At 48.1% G+C, this 26,574-nt stretch overlaps 1 protein-coding gene across 1 annotated transcript in view; it reads left to right on the forward strand.

Moving 5' to 3' along the window:
• Window positions 1–23,448, forward strand: part of SNAI3 (snail family transcriptional repressor 3) — a 78,675-nt gene extending 55,227 nt beyond the window's left edge. Inside the window, exon 3 of the mRNA XM_086946538.1 lies at window positions 22,280–23,448. Within this exon, the coding sequence (XP_086802664.1) occupies window positions 22,280–22,539 (260 nt within the window). The 3' untranslated portion in view covers window positions 22,540–23,448. The remainder of the gene's footprint in view (window positions 1–22,279) is intronic.
• Window positions 23,449–26,574: the final 3,126 nt, after the last annotated feature.

Consider the following 26,574-nt stretch of genomic DNA (forward strand, 5'->3'; position numbering starts at 1 on the left):
ACAGAATCCCGACAACTGTTCCACCCCACCAATTCCAAAGAAACCCCCCACCCCGAGCCAACCATCTACCCGCATTCTATGCATTAGGAAACCCTGTTTCTGAAAGTGCTGGAACGTACAGATAGCAATAAAGAGCATACCCAATAGCCGACACCAGCCGACCACCCAACCCCTGCAACCCAAAAAACAATACCAGAAGGACCCCAACCCCGCACCCACTCCAACACCCCAATCAGGCTGAGATACCACCCCAACTCACCCCAGGAACCTGCAACTGGGAAAAGGAGAAACCACATTAAGAGAGGGAAATATCCAGTGAGGGCATGGCAAGGCTCAGCGTATTCCCCTGCAGTAAAGCAGGGTGGCCAAGCTAAAATAACCGCGGAAAGAGTGTACATGTCACAGCATTTCTTTCATTATCAATAAGGTGATCAGTGGCGACGAGCTGAGAACTCGATGGTGAAGAGCGTGATGACTTGTCGAGCTTCTTGGCAAGTGCTAGGGCGTCACTGGGATCAGGAAATACAAGCATTTTTCCACCCTGCCGGACTCTCAGCTTTGCCGGATAGGCCAGTGAGTAAGAGACCTCATGTTTTTGAAGAATCCGCTTGGCGGGAAGGAATTCACGCCGGCCAGCCTGGACACTAAGAGTGTAGTCCAGATAAAACTAAAGTGAATTACCTTGGTGATTAAGTTTGCCCATGTCTCGTTCTGCACAGAGAATTGCATATTAGAATATATATATATTGCATATTAGAATTATATATATCTTTGAAATTTAGGATTTTTGCTATAATGGATGAGGTGGTAATCCGGGACCAGGGCGCCGGCCAAGGGAACGATTGGCGCATTCTACAATAAAAACTGAGGTAAGAACGTCACTGAAAAGTTCCTTGACAAGTTGCTCCACAAAGTCCTCCATGCGGTAGACATTGGTGGATTCTGGAGCACCAGTTATGCAGAGATTTCTCCAACGAGAGCGCACTTCCAAGTCCTCGTTTTTCTCCTGGATGACCGCTAGGATTTTGTCCATCTGCAACCGTTTCTGGTGGTCTTGTGTGGCGGCATCCTCAACTTCCGAGACCCTGGATTCGACGTGGAGGAGACGATTGTCGTGGGAGTCAACACGGGACTTTACTGAGTCCAGACGGGCTGAGAGTTGGTCCAGTTGGGTTGCAATACCAGTGACCGTTGTTTTCACATCAAGAATAATTGCCTTCAGGTCATCGTCGCGAGCAGGATGCGCCTCTATGATGGTTACAGGGTCACCACCGTCCGAACTGGTGCCGTCTTGGTGAGTCGACCTGCGCTGGTCAAATGCAATTTTGGGCTGCTTTAGGTCCTTCTCCCCACGATAGTGAAAACCAAACTGCAGGCCGTACCGGGAAGCGGTGGAGCGATCAAGAGGAGCTGCAGAGGAGCGTGCCGCGGGCGGGCTATCCCCCCACACCGGGTATGAACCGAAACAGGAGAGACAGTCAGTGGTTCAATCAGTGAGGGCTGTCACGGCTGGCCTCCAAGAGCAGTGAGCGCAGGAATGGTGACGAAGAGGCGCAGCTAACAGCATGGACGGTGGAACGCCATTAGGGAAAGATTGTTCCACCAGCACCGCTCCCCACCCGATCAGAGGACACGGGGGGAGACTAGCGAGCATACCAAACACCATAAAGAGGCAAGGAAATACATCGGCGTGAGGCCCTCCCCGCAGGGCCAGTTGTGGCGGGGATGAGCGGAAGGCCTGGAAGACAGGAAGAAGTGCAGGGTAACTCCTCAGTGCCTCAAATGCCTCCCTATTGGACAACGACGTGGAACGGAGAAAGAACGGTGTTATTAAGAAGAGTAGCAGAAGTGAGGTCACTGTATGCAGAGGTGCAGACCAGGGGTAGCGACACGTCGAAATCTCACAGGTGAAACCCAGGCCCCAGGCTGTAGTGGTGCGGCCAGCGAAGGGGAGCAGGCCCAATTCCAGGGGAGGGTGGCAAGTAGGGCTCCAGGCCGGTATAATCCCAGGATCCACAATGGCTCCAGGTACCCACAGCAGGGGCCAGAGAGCAGTAGGCAAGGTGGGCTGCAGAGATGAGTCGCAGAGGAGGTTCACAAGGCAATGCCCCGAATCGTGAGCCGGCCCACGGAGCCAAAGCGGTGCCGTATCGTAGCTGGAGACCACCTGGGTAGCACAGGAGGCAAGTCAAGCAGAGGCCCAGGGCCCAGCACCCCAGGGCAGCAAATGGACCTCCAGTCGCCAGTGGTGGGGGGCCCATATGCCTCAGGCCGCAGTCAGTTGGATCCGGGGCAGAGCAGTGGCGAGGGCACCCTGCACACCAAGTTAGGTAGGAGTCTGTGGGACGCATGCCAATCTGGGGCCTCGTAAGCAGGGAGACTCGGTGGGTTCACCGCTCCTGTCACCGAGCCTGGGCACCCGCGGCTGCCGTGTAGTGCAACCGAGTAGGGGAGAAAATGGCACCCTAGCCACAGTGGTCCAGGCCGGGCGGTGCAGCTCGTAAACCCCCTACACCGCCAGAGATGGCCGCCACAACGGTGTCACTCACCCGACCTCACGGCACCAAGTCCACCGTCGTCCTGCAGGCAGAAGAGAGCACCGGGAGCCCCGCTAGGGAGATGAGGGAGGAGGGCCACTCCCGTCCGGCCTCGGTGCGCAGTCCTAGCGTTAGCGACGGGCAATGTTTCTCGGACCCCAGTTGTTGCCAAGAGACTGGGGAGGGTTCAATCCACTCCACCAGAGACGCGGAGTCAGGAAATGCTGTCAGAAGGCAGTAACAGTATGGTTGTCGTCGGGATGATGTCTGATTTTCAAGCTTGGCCGGCAGAGCCCCTTCAGAGTGCGGCCATCTTGCAGCTGGCCAAGTCACGCCCCCTCGCACCCCCTCCATATTTCACAGAATGTGCTGCCCTGCAGGGAACAATGCATTTATCATAATAGGTTGCATATTTCCCGCTTGTGCCAAGCATACCTCTTTAAGGGATTTGCCGTGGCTCAAACCAAGAGTGCAATGGCCCCAGAGCTGTCCTAAGATTTGATTTACCACCTTGTTGTCATAGCTCGGACCACTGAGTCTGTATTGAAGTTGTTCCATTCCTTACTTACAGAGATGGAACTGGGGATGAGGGTTGGCCTTCAACTTCTGGTTTTAAGTGACGATTAAAATACGATGTCCTTAGGTCTCTCCTCTGTTATTTTACAACGTTATGCAATCTTCTGTTGAAGTTCATCAGAGCAGAAGGTCTAGGTTCACATCCAAACCTAGAAGAAGCATACAACTGTTGGCTTGTCTTCTGTCACCAGGAGATATTTCTCACTGAGTCATAAGTGCTGACATCCATACAGGGCCTATGAACTTCACTGTCCAGGAACTGACTAATTGACTAAATATGATGTAAAGGTATTGCGTTGTAACAACTCGTTATAATAGAACGTGAAGTAAAAGCATGCGTTGTAATGTGTTCTATTCATTCTAAGAGTGTTCTAAACTCTAGGATGTATCTGCTCTCCTAAGGGTCACCTTCCTGTTCTCCATAGTCTCCGTTTTCTTCCTGGTATAAAGGAAAATGTAGACCGGATTTTGTTCAATGTATCTTTTCAATTCCTGCACTTATGTGAAATCAAGTAGATTCACATATTTCCCCTAAGGCTGGTCTAATCTGAATTCTGGCTGTTATCTATGTTCAATTCTCCAGTATTGGGGTGTCTTTCATAGATTTACATGCTTGAATATTCCCCGTCGTCAGAGTGGGAGTCCCACGGTAAATAAAATAGCAATAATATACCAATAATCTGTAAATGTAAAACATAACAGATGAAATACATATTAGAAAAAACAGGCAGTAAATGCCTAGACATAATTCCTCATAGGAAACCATGAATAGAGAAAAAACACTTGTAGCCTATTTCTGTCATTATGTTGGTCCAAACTGTAGCCAATCAGGCGCCAGCAGCCCTCCAGAACCTTCTCCTCGGAGCTCAACACCTCAGATTTTCTACCGCACGTTGTGTGTAAGGGAGTCTCCCTGAGCTCTGCTCAGTTTTCTCAGTTTCTTCAGGTTTTCCTGTGCTTTTCAGAATGTCTACAAGTAAGAAATCTCTCTTCAGACCTTGCTCTTCTTGTGGAAAGCTGCGTCTTTATTCAGAGGATCCACACAGTAAGTGTATTTACTGTCTTTACCCCGACCATGAAGTGGGAAAGTGTAAGTTCTGTAGAACTTTCTCCACAAAAACTCTAAAGGACAGGGAAGGCCGCCTTCTGTTATGGCTTCAGAGACTCAAGGACAAGGATGGTGTACTTTCTGATGCCGAAAGTTTCACTTCTGGTTGTTCCCAAGCAGTATCTAAACGTAGTAGTGGGCAGGAGTTGCCATCACCTTTCATCAAGAAAAAGAAAATGTCCCTCTCTTTGGCCCCTGCGGTGTCTTCACCTCTGCCTACTACGTCCACGCCCACGAGACCTGGCTCTCATGCATCTACTGCATCTTCTGCTCATGTTTTTGTGAAAAAACATGCTTCTGCTTCGCCGGGACCGTCGACAGTCGTTCCGACGACGAAATCTGCCGTCTCCGGATCATCGACGATGATGGTGATGATGTTGTTTGCTTCTGGATCGTCTACGACTGTCTCGTCGACGTCATCGGCGTCGACAAAAGTTACGCTTAGTTTCAAGACTGTGCTGTCTGTTATTCCGATTGTATCGCCGTTGACAAAGAAGCCTTCCCCGTCGACGACCAAGTCCTAGTCGACGAAGGGTGTGAAGAAATCACATTCGTCGTCGTCCACACCGTCGTCGTCCACACCGTCGTCGTCCACACCGTCGTCGTCCACACCGTCGTCGTCCACACCGTCGTCGTCCACACCGTCGTCGTCCACACCGTCGTCGTCCACACAGTCGACGTCCTCACTGTCGACGTCCACACTGTCGCTTCGACGACCGCTTCGACCACACTGACGACCGCTCCGTCGACGGCCGCTCAATCGACGACTCCGTCGACGACTGCTCTGTCCACGAAAAAGAAGTCATCTTCGTTGTCGACTTCGTCGACGAAGGCAACGTCGACGCCATTACCGTCGACTACGGTACCGTCGACTATAACGGATGCCGCCAGTGTGGCTCCATCGACGACTACTTCTACTTTTGCCTCTTTGCCAATGTTGCCATTGTCGTCCACTGGCTCTGCCAATGTTGAATCTCTTCACCAACGCCGCAAGGTGCCTGTGGACCAGATTTCCATCTCAAGTGATCCACAGCCTCCCTCGCCTTTGTTTGCCACAGTCTCGGAACAGGACTCGGAGGAAGATGTTCCCGAATCATTTAGAGCAGCACGTAGTCCATCTTGGCATTTGATGACCAAATCAGATTACAGTAACGGTGATGAAGACCAGTATTTCCAGCAGAAATCTACGCCGTTTCAAGCTCCTGCGGTGTCTTCACCTCTGCCTACTACATCCACGCCCACGAGACCTGGCTCTCAGGCATCTACTGCATCTTCAGCTCATGTTTTTGTGAAAAAACATGCTTCTGTGTCGACGGGACCGTCGACAGTCGTTCCGACGACGAAAACGCTACCCTTGTCGCTTATCTCTAATCTCCAACATATGTTGGACGACTACAACAGACGTTTTCTGCCATCTCCACAAGTGCCTGCAGCCCCTGCTATTCTGCCACCGGTTACTAGGCCGGCTTCGGTTCCTTTGGCACCTCTACCTGCTTCTGCTCCTCAAGTTCAAACATCTGTTCGGATACACACAACTGTGTATGCCGATGATGAGGATGAGGTTTCTCCTGACCGCGAAGATGGTGAGGTTTGTGATGATGATGAGGATGACAATATGGCGGAGTGGGATAATTATCAAGTCCAAACACCGTCCCCCATCTCCGGCCACACCAGGGGATTCTCCTCCTGTAGATATTGCGAATTTCCATCTGTTGATGGACAGGGCAGCCCAATGCTTCAAATTGCCTAGAGTTCAAAGAGAGGAAGATTGTTTTCTCTATGACTTTAAAAACCAGCCTTTCAAACAAGTCCATACTGTGCCTATAATTGACTTTATTTGGGCGAAGGAGTAAAATTGATGCAGACCCCTAATACACTTCCGGCTCAGATGCCCAGGCTGGAAAAGAAATATAAGGCACCTGTTGGCACTCCAGCGTGCCTCATTGGACAGCCAAAACCCGATTTAGTGGTTACACAAGCAGCTCCGCGTCGTTCACGGAATCCTGCATCGGCTATTACTGCCCCACCAGATCGCATAGGTCGTCACATGGATGCTATAGGCCGCAAGTTTTCTACGATGGCTTCCACCACAGTGAGAGTGGCCAATGCTTTGGCCATTTTGGGGCTTTACCACCGTCAAATGTGGGCGGACATGACAGCTTATGTAGCCTTAATTCCGGATGCTTCAAAGGCGGAGGCATTGCAACATCTCCAAGAAGGGGAGAGAACATTGGAGGAGATAATTGATTCTGCCGTTGACATCGCCTGCACTGGTTTCCCGCAACTCGCTGGAGCAGCGGTTCTACGTAGACAAGGTTGGTTGCATTCCACATCTTTCCGACAGGAAGTACAGGCAAAGATCCTCGATATGCCGTATGACGGCGAGTCTTTGTTTGGGGCTCATGTTGATGAAGCTTTTCAGTCCATTAAAAAAGACACGGACACTGCTCGCTCTCTAGGAACTGTACAGTTTCGGAAACAGCCCTTTCGGGGTGCATGTGGAAGCAGCACCTCGTCCACTTTTCGAGGATGAAATACTCAGTACCGTTTCTACAACCAAGGCAACCAACGCTATTCAAACAAACAGCAGCAGTCTTCAAGACAACAGTCTTCTAAAACCTACAGGGGGAGATCTTGTTACAGGGGATCTGCTCCCAAGCGACAATAACCTGCCTTTACCCCAAAAAGTTGGAGGTCGAATCTCTCTGTTTTGTTCTCAATGGTCCTCCATCACTTCGGACCGTTGGGTTCTAGACATTGTAGAGAAAGGCCACGCTCTGGAGTTCGTCAAACTTCCTCCGCCCACCCCACCTTCCGGCCCGCCACCATCACACATCAGGGAACTTTTACATCAAGTTCGTCTTATGATACAGAAGGGTGCCGTTGAAGTGGTACCAAAGTCTCAAAGGGGAATGGGATTTTATTCCCGTTTTTTCCTTGTCATAAAGAAGACGCTGGATTGAGGCAGATATTGGATTTACGAGCACTCAACAAATATCTCAAGTGCCAATCCTTCCGCATGTTAACGCTGGTGGAGATCTTACGACTACTCTCAGTGGGGGATTTCATGGCAACTATCGACCTCCAAGGCGCCTACTTCCATGTCCCTATTCTACCGCGGCATCGGAAGTATTTACGTTTCCGTGTGGGACGGAGGGATTTCCAGTTCAAAGTACTGCCTTTCGGCCTACGTTCAGCCCCTCGCATCTTTACAAAGGTGTTGGCTCCTGTGGTAGCTTATCTACGTCTTCAGGGTGCACAGATTTTTCCTTACCTGGACAACTGTCTCCTAAAATCTCAGTCTCGTACACTGCTGCTTCAGGACACTCACCTTTGCCAGGAGGTGTTTCGTTCCCTCGGTCTATCCATCAACGTGGCCAAGTCCCAATTACATCCAGCAACCTGCAAGAACTTTTTAGGGGCCACGTTAAATACGGCTCTAGCAAAAGCATTTGTATCTCGGGAGCGACAACAAAAGATTCTTCAATTGGTGTCTCTCTTGCGCGCAAGACAGTCCATTTCTGTCTGACTATTAAAATCATTTCTAGGAATGGTGTCATCGTGCATTGCAATGATCCCAAATTGCAGATTACGGACACGTCCCATTCAAGAGGAACTAGATGGACAGTGGCGACAGGTCACCGGTTCCTTCAACGACATAGTCTGTGTCACCGCTCGCATGAGAGCGGCCCTCAAATGGTGGGCAACGCCATCCAATCTTTCGACAGGGTCGTCGTTCCTTTCCATCACTCCGGAACTGACTCTGACGACGGACGCCTCGTTGGAATGATGGGGTGCTCATCTTCAAGGCCTGTCCATGAAGGGCAAGTGGACTTTGCCTCAGAGAGCCTGGCACATCAACAGGCTGGAGATGATGGCCATTTTTCTGGTGCTCATGTCCTTTCATTTCTTGATCCAAGGAGAGTCAGTCCTTATTCAGGCGGACAACACAACCAGCATGCATTATATTAACAAGCAGGGTGGAACAAAGTCACCAATCTTGTCGCATCTGGCACAGTCGATCTGGGACTGGGCTCTGAGTCATCAAGTCACACTCACCGCAGTCCATCTACCAGGAGTTTCCAACATCCTAGCAGATTCCCTCAGCAGGTCCACGTCATCGACCCACGAGTGAGAGTTGCACCATCAATCACTCGAACTGATTTTTCGGAGCTTGGGGCAACCACTGCTGGATCTCTTTGCTACATCACAGAACCGGAAATGCCCCTCTTATGCAAGCTGGCATCCCCACCGAGGATCACAGGGCAATGCCCTTTTGACGATTTGGTGCAATCTCTTTGCTTATGCTTTTCCTCCAATCCCTCTGGTGCCTCGGGTATTGTGGAAAATGCGGAGACAGCCTTGCCACATTCTTCTGATCGCCCCCAGATGGCCTCGTCAGGCGTGGTTTTCAGAGCTACTTCTCCTATCCCAGTGCGAGCCCATTCGTCTTCATCCTCGGGTGGACCTTCTCACGATGGACAGGGGTCAGATCTGCCATCCAGACCCCTCCTCTCTGAACTTGTCAGCTTGGAACCTGAGCACCTTGAATTTGCACCCCTAGCCATCCCACCAGACTGTAGAGACCTACTTGCACAGGCTAGAGCTCCGTCAACGGTTAAAACCTATAAACTTAAATGGAAGAGAGTCTGCCATTGGTGCGCAGCTGCTGGGATCCATCCCATTCATTCCACGCCTGCGCAGCTCCTTCCATTCTTTCTACAACTTGCTCAGTCTGGACTCTCGCATTCAACTTTGAGAGTTTTTCTGGCGGCAATTTCCCGCTTCCGTCAGGATGGCGTCACTTCTCTTTGTTCTACCAGAATAATACGCCAAAATTTTCAAAGGATTATTTCGCAAGTTCCCACCGATTCGATGCCCTCCACCTACTTGGCACCTTAACATCGTGTTGTCACAACTTATGAAAGCACCTTTCGAACCTATACACAAGGCGGACTTGAAGTTTCTCACTTGGAAGGTTGCTCTTCTTGCGCTGACATCTTCTCGTCGCATAAGTGATATACATGACTTCACTGGAAATCCTCCATTTCTGCAGTTTCAACCTGATTGTGTAGTGCTTCGTACTAATCCCACATTCCTGCCTAAGGTGCCTTCAGATTTCCACATCAACGAACCTGTTCTCCTGAAGACTTTCTTTGCTAATCCACAGTCTCCAGCGGAGCAGCGTTTGCACTCCTTGGACATTAAAAGGTGCTTAAAGTTTTACATCCGCAGAACAGCCCCTTTTCGTAAAGCTGATCAACTGTTCATAGCTTATGGACGATTCCACAAGGGGCGTCCAGTTACCAAACCTACAATTGCTCGCTGGGTTTCCTCGGCCATCGCTTTCTGCCATCAACAGGCAGGCAAGCCTCTTCAGTAAGGGCTCATTCGACCAGAGCGATGTCGTCTTCAACTGCCCTGTTCGCCGGTGTGCTGCTGCATCAGATCTGCAGTATGAGTAATAAAGGGGTAGGCCCTTAGAACTCAAGGACCTGGGTCCATATGACCGTACAAATAAGCGTTGGTCCGAGTTGCAATGCGACTCATGTGCAATATATAGTCTGTATCATATCAAACTGACACTCCCAACATAACCATTTATCATGGATGAACTCACATTTATAAAAAGAAATCAAAAAGGTAAAGATTTCTATGCATTTATTTCTGCATAGTCAGTGTTCACGCAAAAGTGGAATTTGCGTACATTAACCAGCTTAGTTGTATCAAATGTTTCAAAACAGACAGAAGTACTTGAATGCAATTATTAATTCATTACATTTCAGAGTGCTCCCAATGGGAAGGGAAGGGAAAGTGTGAAGGTTGTGAGGGACCGGGTAAAGGTGGTGTGACTTTTTAGAGACATCACGTTAAAATCAAAAAACGCCTTTACAATCAACATGTACAAGGTTCCAAGGTTGCATCACACATAGGTCAAATTAATATATCTTTGTGTCCTATGGTGTGCTGGGATGGCGTAGTCTACGTTTCGACCCCCGAAGTACGCTAGAAGGGTAATTGTTGCCTCATGTTGGGGTCTTCATCAGGACAGTGAGAAGGGAGAGCCTACAAGAATAATGTGGAGGCTGTAGTTACCTTAAGCAGAGGGTGAGTGAACTCAGTTACATTAGTGATAATAAGAAAGGATTTACATACATCAAAGAACGGTTGGCATCTGTACCGTCTTGGGGTGGGCCAGGGCTGGCTCCTTAAAATTCTGTTTAAGACATAATAAGTAGAGACTGGGGCTCAGTAACTAGCTAGACCAGGCTGCTAGATGCAGTATATTAGTGTCGAGAGGGGAACTTACTTGGAGACTGATCCTTACTGGAGCGTAGGCATCATATCAGGGATTAGTCCTGGTGTTTCCAATCAATCGGCGCGCTGTGTAGGAAAGATCGAAAAACCACCACTTAGATATATTGTGTGGGGATTGATCTGTGCGCGTTGGATGGACAAGCCATTGGAGGTCACGAGGGGCTCATATTGCTGGGAGGATTCATTTTAAAGGGTACGTCTTATAAATGCCTCGGAGCTTAATGCGCTATAAGTGGCTGAGCGCATGTGTTCAGAACTCAAGCGAATACGCGCTGGGTCAGAATGTTCGAAAATCGAAATGTTGTGCACAGTGTATTAAACGTGCAAGTAGGGAGGATTCTTTAGAGAAGCGCCGTTAAAGAATAATGTTGATTATCCAACATGCTCGGAATTAAAAATCGCAAGGTGGATGGACATTTAAACTGGTGCCGCTTAAGATTACCATGCAGGACTCGGGTTGTTGTCAGAGCAGGGTACTTAGCAGGTTCACGGACAAGGACAAAGTTACTCACTCGGACGCGGTGACAGCGATCAGTCCTCTGGGTTTCCTGGCTGCATCTGAGAAACTCGCGGTGCAGCCGCTGAGTACTGGTTAGAAAAGGGGGCTCGTCATCACGGGCCAATCGCGTTAGGTTACAAGGGCCCTCCTCGTGTAACGCGTCGGGCGTGAGCCAGGGAGTGTCTAAAAAGGATGGTAGACTGAATCGTTAAGGGAGTATGTGCAAAGTCGAGTTTGCCTCGTCATTAATTGTAGAGAATGTTGGTGTTACGGGAATGCATGATTGTGTAAAGGCAATTGTATGTCTAGAATGTTAGTACCTGAAGCCTACATGTTTAAAAGGGTGATATATTCACAGAGTTGATTAACATATATCACAGTATATTCTGGGGTACGTAACACTGAGCATTGTCCACTGAAGGCATACATCGTTACAATGACATTTGTGACAGTGTTAACAAAGGTAAATCACACGCATGATTATATCCCACATTATAGCTATACAAGTCATCACTATAGATGAATATTGTCCTCTGATAGTACACGTCCTAATAGCTTGGTTTGTATACGTGTGATAGTATAACCTTCATGTCATAATTGTTTCTAAGGGAAAACAATACATGGTAGTGATTATCTTACAGTGGTGGAACCCAGCATCAAGCAATAAGTATAGATTATAGATTGTCCTCCATTAAGAGGGGTAAGTGCTGAACGGCGGTTATCTTTAGGTGCTAAGGCCCAACGTCAAGCAATAGGTTAAATTGTACATTGTCCTCCATTTAGAGGGGTAAGGGAAAAAGTGTTCATCGGTACGTTAATGGACGATCATTCTGAGTTTATACCAGCCATTTGGGCAAAATTAGCATCCATTTCATTGAGCCCTAGGCTGATGGTTTTGAATAGGTACATCCATTTGCATTCTCTGATGTTAAGTATGGTATTCAAGTTACCTCCATGTGGTCCCAATGAAATCTTTTTCAGTACCAGCCATCTGATGGATTCTAGGGTGTGGTTGTGTTCTTTAAAATGTTCCACATGGGGGGCTCCAGCTGTGGAGCAGCGGATTCTGCTACAGTGCTGAAATATCCGATTCTTTATTTTTTGCTTAGTCTGTCCGACATACATCAGATTGCAAGGGCACAGGATAGCGTAGATAACTCCGCTTGTATTACAATTGGTGAAGGATTTTAGGTCTATAGTGAGATTGTTGTACACCATTTGCTTGGTTTCCCAGCATTTAGGGCATGCTTTGCATGTTGTACATTTGAAGTGGCCCACCACTTCTGGAAGGTTCCATAGTCTTTGTATAGTGGGTGCCTGTGGAATGTCCAGCATTGAGCGTACCACATGGTCCCTTACACTCTTGGCCCTTTTGAATGCATGCATTGGAGGATCCGGGCTGTCAAGAGTGTCCGCAACTAGATGCCAGTGCTTGTTGACTATTTTACGTATTACGTTGCTCTTGGTACAGAATGTAGTAACACAAATCATACGTTCTTGAGATGCGGTACGTATTTTGGGTACCAATAGAGATGGTCTGTCTTGGTACCAGGCTCGTTTACGTGATCTTTTTACAAGGCGCTTTGGGTATCCCCTGTCTATAAGGCGATTGATCAGGTCATCAGATTCCTTGAAGAAGTCCTCTTTGAGGGAACAGTTTCTTCGTATTCGGAGAAATTGGCCGAAGGGTAAGTTGTCCCTTAATCCCCTCGTGTGGTGGCTCGTGTATCTCAAAAGTGAATTTCTCTCAGAGGGTTTCCTAAAGAGTGTGGTGTAGAGATGCTCATTATCCACTTTAATACTAACATCAAGGAAGTCAATCGACTCTTTGCTCATGTTCATTGTGAATTTTATGTCATCCGATTGGGTGTTCAACCATTCTAAAAAGGCGTGCAGGGAGTCTTCATCACCTGTCCATGTCATCAGGACATCATCTATGTATCGATGCCATGTGGAGATCATGTCACGATATGGATTTTCTTGTGCCAGGATGCAGTGGTGTTCGTATTCAGACATATACAGAATTGCCAGATCTGGGGCGAATGCAGCGCCCATAGCAACTCCTTTGCTTTGGATGAAGAATTTATTCTGAAACACAAAGAAATTCTTTGTCATCGCAATTTCTAGTAGGTCCACTATGAATTCAGTAGGGACTGTCACCGGTTGTTCTCGTCTCTCAAGAATTCTTTTAATACAGTCTAATGCTGGTCTCTGGGGTATGCTAGTGTATAGCGAGACAATGTCCATTGTCACCAGGATTTGATTATTTGTATTGAAAGGCGTTTGGTCTATGAAGTTGATGACCTGCATTGTATCTCTGAGGTAAGTGGGAGTGGCTTCTGCAAGTGGCTTTAAGAAGACATCCACATATTTGCATAGTGGTTCTAGAAGTGACCCACAGCCTGAAATGATCGGGCGTCCAGGTGGCTTCAGTGGGTTCTTGTGTACTTTAGGTAGTACGTAAATAGCAGGTGCCCTTGGTTGCTCGACATTGAGGTATTGTAGTTCCTTGTTAGTGATGAATCCCATCTCTAGAGCTTTTTGTGTGAGTAACTGGATCTCCTTCCGTATTTCCTGTGTGGGATCGCATGTCACCGTTCTATAGCTGATGCCATCCATTAGTTGTGAATAGATTTCTGTCTTGTCTTCTGTATTGAGCATAACAATGGATCCACCTTTATCCGCCGGTTTGATCACTACCTATTTGTTGTTTCTGAGTGATTCCAAAGCTGCCCTTTCTCCTGCTGTGATGTTGTGTTTAACATAGGACCTGTTTCCTAATGCTTTGAGAACGTCCCTTAATACCACACTTTCATAAGTCAATATTTTATGGGAGACGGATGCCATATTGGGCATGAAGGTAGAGGGAGGTCGTAGATTTGTAAAGGCCGTCATGGCCGGTGGTGGTTTGTTAGTGAAGAAGTTTTTCAATCTCAGCTTTCTAAAGAATCTGGTGAGTTCTGCTTGTATGTTAAATCTGTTTGGATGCGAAGTGGGTACGAATTATAGTCCTTTACATAGTATACTTGTCTCCTCCTGTGTGAGTGTGTGGTTGGACAGATTTATGATGGGACTGGTGTTAGGATTTATCCTCGGGGGTCCCCCCGTTACCACCTGTAGGTCTTCCTCCTGGTACTCCTCTCTCCATGATCCTCGGGTTGGAATCTCACCTGTTTGGTGTTCTGGCCTTGTTGTCTGCCACCGTCCCAGTTCTGCTGGTCCTGGCCTCTGTTGGAGCACCCACTCCATGCCCCTCCTCTGCCTCTCCCTCTCGGTGGTCTCCATTGGGTGTCTCCTAAAAAAGGCGATTGGGGTCCACTCATATGTTGCTGGGGCGGTTGGTACCATTGATCTTGTTGTTAATTGCCACCCGGCGGGTTCTGCTCGTTCTCACTTTCTCCGCTGTAGGAGGAGTCGGAGAAGTTTATTTATTTATTTATTTTTAACATTTCTAAAGCGCTGCTTATACCCGTGGGCGTCTTGGCGCTGTAAACCAATTATTTGTAAATGCCTCTGAGCTGATTGACTATTGAGTGAACAACCAGGTTTTCAAAAGCTTACGGAATTGAAGGAGGGTGGAACTTCGCTTGATGTTGAGAGGCAGAGTGTTCCAGAGCCTGGGGGCGGCCACCAGAAAGCGGCGATTGCCCCAGGTGACAGTTTTGGTACGGGGGGTAACTAATTGGTTTAGGGTGGCTGACCTTAAGGCTCTGGAAGGTTTGTGCAATTGAAGTTGGTCTCTTAAAAACTGGGGGCCTTGGTTGTTAAGTGCCTTGAACACAATGCATAAAGCTTTGAATTGGATTCTTTTCTGCACAGTGAGCCAGTGAAGGTCTTTAATGCTATTGGAGATGGATTCGAATTTGGTTTTGCCAGCAAGCAAACGTGCTGCGGCGTTTTGAATGGTCTGCAATTTGATAATGACTCTGGCTTGAGCATTTAGAAAGAGACCATTACAGTAGTCCAGGGAGGACAAAACAAGAGATGTGACCAGTGTCTTAATGGCTGATTCAGGTAGAAAAGGGTGTATTTTCCTGATCATCTTAAGCTTTAGATGTGCCGAAGACACCGTTTTATTGGCATGGTCCATAAAATTTAGGGCATCATCGAAGATGATGCCAAGGTTCCTGACTTTGGTAACGGGGATAGGAGGCATACCAAAGGTGTCAGGCCACCAACTCGAAGGCCATGCTGGCAGAAGGGTTCCAAAAATGAGTACCTCTGTTTTGTCAGAGTTCAACTTTAAACAGTTGGTTGACATCCAATCTCCTATATCTAGGAGTCCTTTCTTGAATTGTTCGGCCACTTGATCTCCGTCCCCTTTGATTGCCAACACTAGTTGGGTATCGTCGGCGTAAGAGGTTAGGCTCATCCCATGTGCTTTGATGGTTTTAGCAAGGTCCGACACGTAGATATTAAATAGTGTCGGACTCAGGGATGAGCCTTGAGGGACACCGCATGGGGCTGAGAGTTGGGCCGATTGAAAGGGTCCTAGGATGACTGCCTGCGTTCTTTTGGCAAGAAAGGACGCGATTAGATTTTTGGCAGTGTGACAGATTCCAAAACCCTCGACCCGGTCGACCAAGATGGTGTGGTCGACCGTGTCGAAGGCTGCGGATAGGTCTAACAAGACCAGAATGGCTGTGCCCCCCTGGTCCCTGATTACCCTGATATCGTCGGCCGCTTTAATCAGGGCTGTCTCTGTCCCATGGAATTTCCTAAATCCGAACTGGGTGTTGTCTAAGAGCTGATGTTTTTCTATAAACTCGGAAATCTGGGAATTCATTGCTTTTTCAAGCACTTTCGCCATGAAAGGGAGGCTTGCAATGGGACGGTCATCGTACGCAAACACAACCTCAGCATAATCTCCTACGCCGACGACACCCAGCTGATCCTCTCCCTGACCAACGACCCCGCCGCCGCCAGAGCCAACCTGCACGAAGGAATGAAAGAGGTAGCCGAGTGGATGACGACCAGCCGCCTGAAACTGAACTCGGACAAGACGGAGGTCCTCATCCTGGGCTCCTCACCCTCCACCTGGGACGACTCCTGGTGGCCTCCCGCCCTGGGCACCGTACCCAAACCGACAGACCATGCACGAAACCTGGGCGTCATCCTGGACTCCTCCCTCTCCATGACCAGGCAGGTCAACAACGTCTCCTCGGCGTGCTTCAACATCCTACGCATGCTAAGGAAGATCTTCTGGTGGATCCCCACCGAGACCAGAAAGACCGTCACCCAGGCCCTCGTCACCAGCCGACTGGACTACGGCAACGCCCTCTACGCCGGTACCACCGCCAAGCTCCAGAAGAGACTCCAGCGGATCCAGAACGCCTCAGCCAGACTCATCCTCGACATCCCACGAACCAGTCACATCTCCGAACATCTGAGAGACCTTCACTGGCTCCCCGTCAACAAAAGAATCACCTTCCGCCTCCTCACCCACGCACACAAAGCCCTACACGACCAAGGCCCGAGCTACCTCAACAGCCGAGTCAACTTCTACGCTCCCAAACGCCACCTCCGATCAGCCAACCACGCCCTCGCCGCCGTCCCCCGCATCCGAAGAGCGACTACAGGAGGAAGGTCCTTCTCCTACCTGGCCGCCAAGACCTGGAACTCCCTCCCGACCGACCTGCGCCTGACCCAAGACCACCTCTCCTTCAGGAAGAAGCTGAAGACCTGGCTGTTCGAGCAGTAGCGGCACCCCCCCCCCCCCTGCGCCTTGAGACCCTACGGGTATGTAGCGCGCTTTACAAGTGTCAATGATTGATTGATTGATTGAACTCACTTTTATCAAGGGAAGGTTTTTTCAACAAGGGTTTTAGTAAGGTATTTTTGAGGGGGTCTGGATAATTGCCTGATAGAAGAATGGTGTTGCAGACCTGGGTGACCACTGGAATGATATCCTCCATTACCGGCCGGAGTACTGAAATTGGGCAGGGATCCAGGGAAGATCCTGATTTGATGGAGGACAGTATGGCTTTTATGTGATCTGGGGTAACTGGTTGAAAGCTAGAGAATGTGTTTGCAGGGGGCGGGATAGGGAGACTGCCTGTGCGCGAGGGTGGATTAGAAGCAAAAGCCTGGTAAATATCATCTACTTTGGTGTAGAAAAATGAGGCAAGAGCATCACACAATGATTGCGAAGGAGGGGGAGTAAGATCAGGGGAGTTACCTGACAGTACCTTGGTAATTTGAAACAGTTGCCTACTGGAGTTTTTAGCGTTCTTGATTTGGTCGCTATAGTAGTCCTTCTTTGCTTTTGTTATCATGGCTTTATAAAGCGCCAATGCTTCTTTGTAGGTGTTTTTACTGTCGATATCATAATTCTTTCTCCATTGTCGTTCCTTATTGCGATTTATTTGTTTTTGTGCCCTTAATTTGTCATTATACCAAGGGGCAGTTGGTTTAGATCTATTACTGGACCGTTCTTTAGTGGGGGCTGATTGATTCATAGCCTGGCCTACCCAGGTGTAAAACTGCTGAAGAGCTGAATTAGGCTCCGGGGACAATGTAGGACGGGTAAGTTCAAGTGTTAGTTTTAATTGGTCATGGTTCAAATTTTTCCAATCTTTAAAGGACTGTTTGGGCACAGGAACTGGTCTGTTACTGCACTGATTGTGCGTGATTATTTTTGCGAAAACGACGTAGTGATCCGTCCAGGGCATGGGCAAGATGTTTGTTATTTGCATGCCTTCAAGGTTTGAGAAAATAGGGTCCAAAATGTGGCCCGCTTGGTGGGTGGGAGACATGACACGTTGTTTCAGTCCTAAGGTTTGGAGATCAGATATAAGAGTGGCAGAGTCAGTTAAGTGAGTAAGATCTAGGTGAAAATTTAGATCACCTAGAATTGTAAAAGCACTTTCTGTAGCTACAGATTCCATCATGGAATTAATACTGGATAAAAATGCCGTTTTGGATCCAGGGGGTCGATATATCAGAATCCCCTTGAAATTAAACTGGGGAGAAAAATTAATAGCAAATTGCAAGGCTTCACACGAGTTGGATGGAATGGGGGTTATTCTGACAGGGTAGGAGTCTCTGGTTATTATGGCCAGTCCGCCTCCTCTTTGTTTGGGCCTATCCTGACAGTAGGCTTTATATCCATCTGGGACTGCGATAGCCAGGTCAGGTTGTGAGGTACCGTCAGTCCAGGTTTCCGTAAGGAATAGTGCATCTACTTTGGAATCAGTAATGAGGTCAAAAACTTCCTGCCTATGCTTTCCAAGAGAGCGTACATTGATGAGAGCTATGGATATGCTGACTCCTTCCTCCTGAGAGTTGGTTGTAGAACTGATGTTAGAAAGAGGAGGAATAGTGAAATTGCAATGAGGACATGTAATTGCGGGGTTCTTGTGGATCTCTAAGGGATTAAAATGTAAACAGCTAGCACTGGCAGGTGGCCTAAGAGCAAGAAGACTTTGATTAGACTATTTTATAACAGCTTCTGCCCTTTCTGCCCTTTGTGAGACAGGGGTCGTGGCCCTCGGCCCGGTCCCGGCGCGGACGGGCGCAGACGGGCTTGCCTCTGGCGCGCCTCCGGCTGCGCCCGCCCGCTGCGCGGACGGGATGTACCTCCTATTTTATGCATCGAGGGGGCGGGAAAGGCGGGAGGGCTAGATTGCCTAGAGCGCAGCCCTTACCTCCTCTAGATGGCGGGGGAGGTGGGTCCGGTCACGTGACTGTGACCGAGTTAGCTAGCTCTGCTATCGGTGACTGGAGCAACGCGCTAAACACCGCGCGTTGGTCACAGAGGTAAAAACAAATTTTCTACAACCAGTATGTATTGAAAAATACACAAAGTGAGAGCCTTGTGCGCAGACTATCACAGTTTCAGAAAATATTTTAAAGCGTTTTAGCGTGTTAGCGTATTTTAAAAAAGAGGATAGAAGAAGAGTCCTCCGGCTTCCGCCTCAGAGGAGAGCAATTTTACAAATGCAAGGTTTGCAAGTAGGAAACAGATCGCCCCTTAAATAGTCCAAGATGGCGGGAGGGCTAGATTGCCTAGAGCGCAGCCCTTATCTCCTCTAGATGGCGGGGGAGGTGGGTCCGGTCACAAGTTGGTAAATGTGCCTCTGTAGCCGCCACGTCCTCTGTTTGAAAAGCGACCCTGGTTATCTTGTCTGTAATAATCTGGCTGTAGGTAGGGGTATGTCTTCTTTCTATCGTAATACTGAATGTCTTTGGCAAGCTTATCCAATTTCTTGGTTTGAGTCTCCACATCAAAATCCTTCAGAGTTTTTTTCAGCTTTTCCAAAGTGTCCTTTGCATCTGCAAACGCTGAGTGACTTGTAATCTCAGCCTTGAGGTCTTCCATTTCCTTAGTGAGCTGTTCCACCTGATCTTTCGCTGTCTCAACTCTCAGCACCATCCAGTGCCGGGAGCAGTTGTTGGCCACAAAACTGAAACCCTCTTTAAATTTAGGATTGTCAACGAAGATGGCCGGTTCGTTTCGTACTTGTAGTCCGGTTGGGATGATGTTCGATCGCAAGTACCCTGTTAGCAAATGTCCATGCAATTTGGTTCGTACCAATTGTTTCTCGAGACGTTCGAGTTTGTTTGTCTTCTCATTGAGAGAGTAGTCTACACTGGCGCTATTGGTTGTAAGGAAAGCAGTTCCTGTGTCTTCCCCAATCAAGTTCTTGGCATTCCGGCATACCTGGTCAAACGCCTCCAAATTATTCAGAATGCGGCTGTACGCCTGCTATTTAACATCCCCAGGTGGAAGAGCGTTCGCACTGAGCTGCGCTCGCTTCACTGGCTTCCCGTAGCGCAACGCATTCTGTTCAAATCTTTGGTGTTGGCGTTTCGTGCAACTCATGACCAGGGCCCCTCGTACTTGAGAAAGAGATTCACAAGGTACATCCCGGCACGCACCCTGAGATCCGCCTCTCTGTTTAAACTGTCCCTTCCCCGTTTTAAACGTGCCAGACTGGGCGGCCAGTCGCTGTCTGTTGTGGTGGCTCGGGCCTGGAATGCCCTCCCTCTCCATCTACGCTCCACGCCGACAGTGGCTGCTTTCAAAAAACACCTGAAAACTCACCTATTCAAGAGTGCAGTCTAGGAGGATCCCCCGATGTCTTGTTCTCTGCCTTCTGTCTTTTTCCTCGTGCCAGGATACTCACCAGTAACAGAGCGCGTTACAAAACGGTTTATACTTATACTTATACTTATACTTATATAATCTTCAGTATAAGACAGGGTCTCAAGTTCCATACTGATGAAGCCCTGACTATACACAAAATAGAATCAATCAAAAGTGTACAGTAAATTTGAAAAGAAAGACAAAAACCCTCGCAAGAGTGCTCTTGCTCAGAGAGTATGAGTAATAAAGGGGTAGGCCCTTAGAACTCAAGGACCTGGGTCCATATGACAGTACAAATAAGCGTTGGTCCGAGTTGCAATGTGACTCATGTACAATATATAGTCTGTATCATATCAAACTGACACTCACCACATAACCATTTATCATGGATGAACTCACATTTATAAAAAGAAATCAAAAAGGTAAAGATTTCTATGCATTTATTTCTGCATAGTCAGTGTTCACGCAAAAGTGGTATTTGCGTACATTAATCAGCTTAGTTGTATCAAATGTTTCAAAACAGACAGAAGTACTTGAATGCAATTATTAATTCATTACATTTCAGAGTGCTCTCAATGGGAAGGGAAGGGAAAGTGTGAAGGTTGTGAGGGACCGGGTAAAGGTGGTGTGACTTTTTAGAGACATCACGTTAAAATCAAAAAACGCCTTTACAATCAACATGTACAAGGTTCCAAGGTTGCATCACACATAGGTCAAATTAATATATCTCTTTGTGTCCTATGGTGTGCTGGGATGGCGTAGTCTACGTTTCGACCCCCGAAGTACGCTAGAAGGGTAATTGTTGCCTCATGTTGGGGTCTTCCTCAGGACAGTGAGAAGGGTGAGCCTACAAGAATAATGTGGAGGCTGTAGTTACCCTAAGCAGAGGGTGAGTGAACTCAGTTACATTAGTGATAATAAGAAAGGATTTACATACATCAAAGAACGGTTGGCATCTGTACCGTCTTGGGGTGGGCCAGGGCTGGCTCCTTAAAATTCTGTTTAAGACATAATAACTGACTATGCAGAAATAAATGCATAGAAATCTTTACCTTTTTGATTTCTTTTTATAAATGCGAGTTCATCCATGATAAATGGTTATGTGGTGAGTGTCAGTTTGATATGATACAGACTATATATTGTACATGAGTCACATTGCAACTCGGACCAACGCTTATTTGTACTGGCATCAGATCTGCAGAGCAGCCACGTGGTCAAGCAGGCACAGGTTTACGAAACATTACTGCCTGGGTGCCATCAACGAAGCAGACACTGCAGTGGGACAGGCTGTGCTTCGCAGTCTTTTTCAATAAGGTGAGCCTCTGTTTTCCCTCCTCCATTATGGTTTGCCTTATTATTGTATGTTTTGCATGACTATACGCATATTGGTTTTTATAAGTCTATGCATGTGTATCATGACTGGGAAGTTTTCTTCCGATATTACTGCTTTCTATTCTATATTCAAGCATGTGAATCTATGAAAGACACCCTAATACTGGAGAAGAACAATTGTTACTTACCTGTAAACAGGTGGTTCTCCAGTATTGGTGTCTTTCATAGATTCACATGCGACCCACCCTCCTCCCCTCAGAGGCTCTCTTATCCTCATACACTCTGTGGTCACTCTTGTGCTACGAAAATCTGAGGTGTTGAGCTCTGAGGAGAAGGTTCTGACGGGCTGCTGGTGCCTGATTGGCTACAGTTTGGACCAACATAATGACAGAAATAGGCTACAAGTGTTTTTTCTCTATTCATGGTTTCCTATGAGGAATTATGTCTAGGCATTTACTGCCTGTTTTTTCTAATATGTATTTCATCTGTTATGTTTTACATTTACATATTATTGGTATATTATTGCTATTTTATTTACCGTGGGACTCCCACTCCGACGACGGGGAATATTCAAGCATGTGAATCTATGAAAGACACCAATACTAGAGAACCACCTGTTTACAGGTAAGTAACAATTGTTCTTTTCGCTGGTTCATCACCCTATAATACTGTGCCGGTTTGGATGATTTAGGATGTGTTGTATGATATATGTATATGTGTATATATGTATATGCAAATTGGTTGTAACAGCCATCTGGTGTGTGAATTTGGTCATTGTCTAGCATTCACGGATCTGGTTGTGTATGTCTTTTTTTTCCCAGGTGAGAAGCCCTTTGCCTGTCCTCACTGCACAAGAGCCTTTGCAGATCGCTCCAATCTACGCGCTCACTTACAGACCCACACGGACATCAAAAAGTACCAGTGCCGGGGCTGCTCCAAGACCTTCTCCCGTGTATCACTGCTCTGCAAACACCAGGACACTGGTTGTGGCCCCGGACCACCACTGCCTTCCCTCACTGTGCCCCAAAGCAGCAAGAGCCTGACGCCAGGAGAGATGGCCCAGCGCTGGGGTGACCACTAACAATGAATGTATTTTTGGTGATCGTGGGAGCCTTTTGTCAAACTTAAAGATTGTTGAATTGCTCTGATGCTCAATTGTTTTCCCTCAGAGCAGCAAAATCGACTGTGAAATACACATGTGCCTCTTCAATACGTGCAAATGCGACAGGAAGTGTGGAGTAATACTTTTCCAACATCCAGAAGGACCAGAAACGAAACTATTTTGATTAAAGCAATTTCACTGAGGCGTATGATGCGGGATTATCCACCAAACAGACAATTATTGATTATATCCACTTTGTAAAGAGAACCAAAATCTTTGAACTGATAGTTGTGCATTACCCACTTACTATTCCTTGCATTTAGAGGTGGACAGGACTTTATAATAACTGGGACTTTTCTCTGCAGCAGCTGCATCTTGAAAGACCTGCCTGGCCAGCAATGATGCATCTCGTGTGGCTGATCTTGTCCCAGCCCTTTCAGAGACACCAAGTATTGGAATATCTTACAATTCCCCTACACTCCAGTATGCCTTTGCATCCTTTCCACCAATCCTTGTCAGCTAATTGCCTGAAAAGTTTCTAAGAGCTTTTTGAAGATGGTCAAGGCTGACCAATGGAGCACATTGTGGGGGTCATGTGTGCTGATGAGTAAGGCTATAGGGAAGCTTGCTTTTCAATTTCCTTCCCTCACCTGTGAATCTTTGAGATTGCAACAGTTCCCAGTTGTCCTTGTTTGGCTGGTGTCTACATTTAAGCTCCATTTAAGTCAATTTCGTGTTTCTCTGCACTGATGAGCCATGTCAAATCCTGCTCCCCAAAACAATTCAATCTTCCTACACCCCTTCGCAAAAAAGTCCATTATAATGGAAGGCGAATCAGAACAAATGTATCATTTTTGTGAATACGTAAAGACAATAAAATAACTGTGCAAAATATCATTGAAATGTGTTTGCTTTAGTATAGTTTTCAATCGTAGCGTTTCATAAAGAAAGTTTTATTGTCGTTATTGACCAGTCAGCTGCATATGTTAACACAAAATTAACTTTGTCCCTTGCTGAGAAAAAAACATTCGAGATTTAAAATTGTTCCACAAGAGATTATATATTAAAATATCTAGACAACATGGATTATTGCTATCTCTCTACACCCATCAGGGTAGGTGGTCTCTGTAGCGCATTCTGCGAACCCCAACTGAAAAGAAGAAAAAAAACAGGACATAAGGGGGAACCCACCAAAAATCAAAAACATAAAAAAAGACATAGGAATTGGACCTTGGAAACGGATTAAATCCTGGTTCATGGCATGTTCCATGTTTCTAACAGGAGCAGGGGCATATTCAGGCCCCTGGAGCCCTGTGATTCATAGGGGCCCCCAGTAACCCACAAAAGGGCCCCAAAAGACGTTCAGGGGGCCCCCTTTCAGCCCAAGGTCAATGTATATTTTTGACATCTGGGAGAGTTAGGTGTTCCTTATCACCTTCTGCTGGGTGGTCCCAGAAACTGTCCTCCTGGAATACCAAAAAACAAAGTTCTATAAAGCTCTAAGAAAGGGTTTTGCAAAGGAAAACAATATGTTTGGTAGAGAGGGAGAAAGGGTAAGGAAATGGTCCACTCAACGCAAGAAACTTTGCTGATTCAAACTGTGTATCCAAGAGTTTCTCCCGGTGAGATTTCCTAGTGCCACCAAACCGTGTCTCATTAGATTGTCTATATCCATCGCCACTTGCGCCTATATGCCACTGCGTTAACAATACATATTCATGAGAGGAGGAGCTACGCGGGCATCCAAGATGGTCGCGTGAGCAGAGAGCTCCCGAGACCCGCGCCGTCCTTCTTTATCCATCCTTCACCTATCCTGGTCATTTTGACGGGCTTTTGCAGCGCTATCATCGCTGATGCTACTGATCCTTTTCTGGTCAAAATCGGACCCTGGGGACCATTTTTCTGAACTTAGCAACTTTCTGGCCTGCCCGCGGGCGCGACCGGGGACTCGGCTGCCCACTGTGGCCGACCTGTAATTGAACAACAACGGCTGCCTGGCATCTGGCCCGCCGGAGGTGTAATGCTTTCACTTTCGGTTTCCTTCCCTTTGTTCCTGTCTCCTCCTACTCTGCCTCGCCTGCTGCCCTCTCAGCCTGCACTATCCTCCGTTGGACTGGCAAGGAGGCCGCGACACCTCTGTCTCAGTGGCGCATCGGAGTTTCGAGACTTTTCTACCTTCTCGTCACTTCCCCTGGCTGTCCGGCCGACACTGAACGCGAGATGGCAACGAAAGCGGAGGCCGAAAAACGCCGGAAGGCTGCGACCCGGGGGGGATCGATCCAGTCGAACATGATCGAACGCTACACCCAGCCGAGAGGCTCCCCCGGGGCCGTATGCATAGGTGCTGAAGGACTTCAAACGGACACATCGTCTACTTCGGAAGTGACGCTCCAAGACCTCTTGGCTGCCATTACCGGACTCAAGGCCGACATGAGTCAACAATTCGAAGCCGTAGTGACCAAAATAGACACGGTGGCGGTGGATGTGACTCTGATTCGGGCCGACTTGGCCAAAACAAATGAGCGGGTGAAGGCACTGGATCTTAAAACGTCGAGCCTGGTGAACGACATGGCTGAGGCGCAATCCGAAATTGGCAATCTGCGTGCATCGCACGACTTACTGCTCAAGCGGATGGAGGACTATGACAATAGGGCCAGGCGGAACAACATACGCCTTGTCGGAGTGCCGGAAGGCGATGGTGCTGTAGCGACCGATCTTTTGGTCGAGGAACTTATAGTCGCCCAACTGGCTCCGGCAGGACTTAGTAAGTTCTTTGCCGTGGAGCGCGCCTATCGTTTTCCAGGAGGTCAAGTGAAGCCGGGGAGCCCGCCGAGGCCTATCATCGCCAGGCTTTTTCACTACCGGGACAGAGATGCTATCCTCCAGGCCGCCCGTAAACATGGTCCCCTGAAGTATGACAATAACTCTGTCTCCATATATCCCGATTTCACTCCCCAAGTGCAGCGGCAAAGATCAGGTTTCCTTGGAGTGAAGCGTCGCTTGAGGGACCGGGGACTGAAGTATGCCATGCTGTTTCCGGCCCGACTCCGGATCGAATATCGGGAGCGTGCCTATTTCTTTGATCAACCTGAACGTGCAGCCGACTGGTTGGACTCGTTGCCGGCAGATGACTTTGGGAGCGGAGGCCCTGGTGGTGCGGAAGGTGGTGCAGCGGCCCAGGAGTAACAGAGGCCCTGGAGGTTCCGATTGAGACTATGCAACGTACTGTGTAAATTGACTTAGTCCCTAATGACTCTGCCCGTGGCGGTGCGGTAACGGGTGATTTCTCCCTTCCTCCTCGGGGGGTTCTTTGTGTAGAAGTATGGGGCGACAGGCACACTGCAGTTGGGGGTGGCTTTTTAGTCAGCAGGGGTGCAGGGAGGGGGGTGTTGTAACGGGTTTGGGTTCTGGGGTTGGTGTTTGGGGACTGGGTTGTGTTTCGTTTAATTTGTTCTGTTCTGTGTTTCATGGTATTTCGTATCTTGCAATGACTTTTCATAGTGGGTCCTGCTGGGGGGTGGGTGTGGAATGTTTTTGTCGCAATGGGGGGGGGTGAAATGCGGATTCTTTCTTGGAACGTAAATGGTTTGGGTGACAGGATTAAGCGGGGCATTGTACTGCAATTCTTGAGGCGCCACGCCCCTGATGTTTTGTTCCTTCAGGAGACCCACTTGATTGGCAATGCTTGCAAGGCCTTAGACCGCCGGGGTTATCGCCTGGTTGCACATGCGGGTTTCACCTCGGGTTCCCGGGGTGTGGGTATTATGGTAAAGTCTTCCCTTGCTCTTGCTATCGACGATGTTATCCTTGATGAGCGTGGGCGGTATGCTGCTGTTTCGGGGAGGTGGGAGGGTAAGCAGGTCGTGTTTGTTGTTGTCTATATCCCCCCGGGACTGCAGGCTACCACTTATGCTGATTTAGGCAGGACTCTCCTTGGGCTGCCAGACGGCTTGTTGGTTCTGGGCGGGGACTTCAATTCTGTCATGTCCGGCGACTGCGACCGGCTACCCCCTA

The sequence above is a fragment of the Lissotriton vulgaris genome, chromosome 12 (genome assembly GCF_964263255.1).
Source record: "Lissotriton vulgaris chromosome 12, aLisVul1.2, whole genome shotgun sequence".
In the NCBI taxonomy this organism is placed as follows: Eukaryota; Metazoa; Chordata; class Amphibia; order Caudata; family Salamandridae; genus Lissotriton; species Lissotriton vulgaris.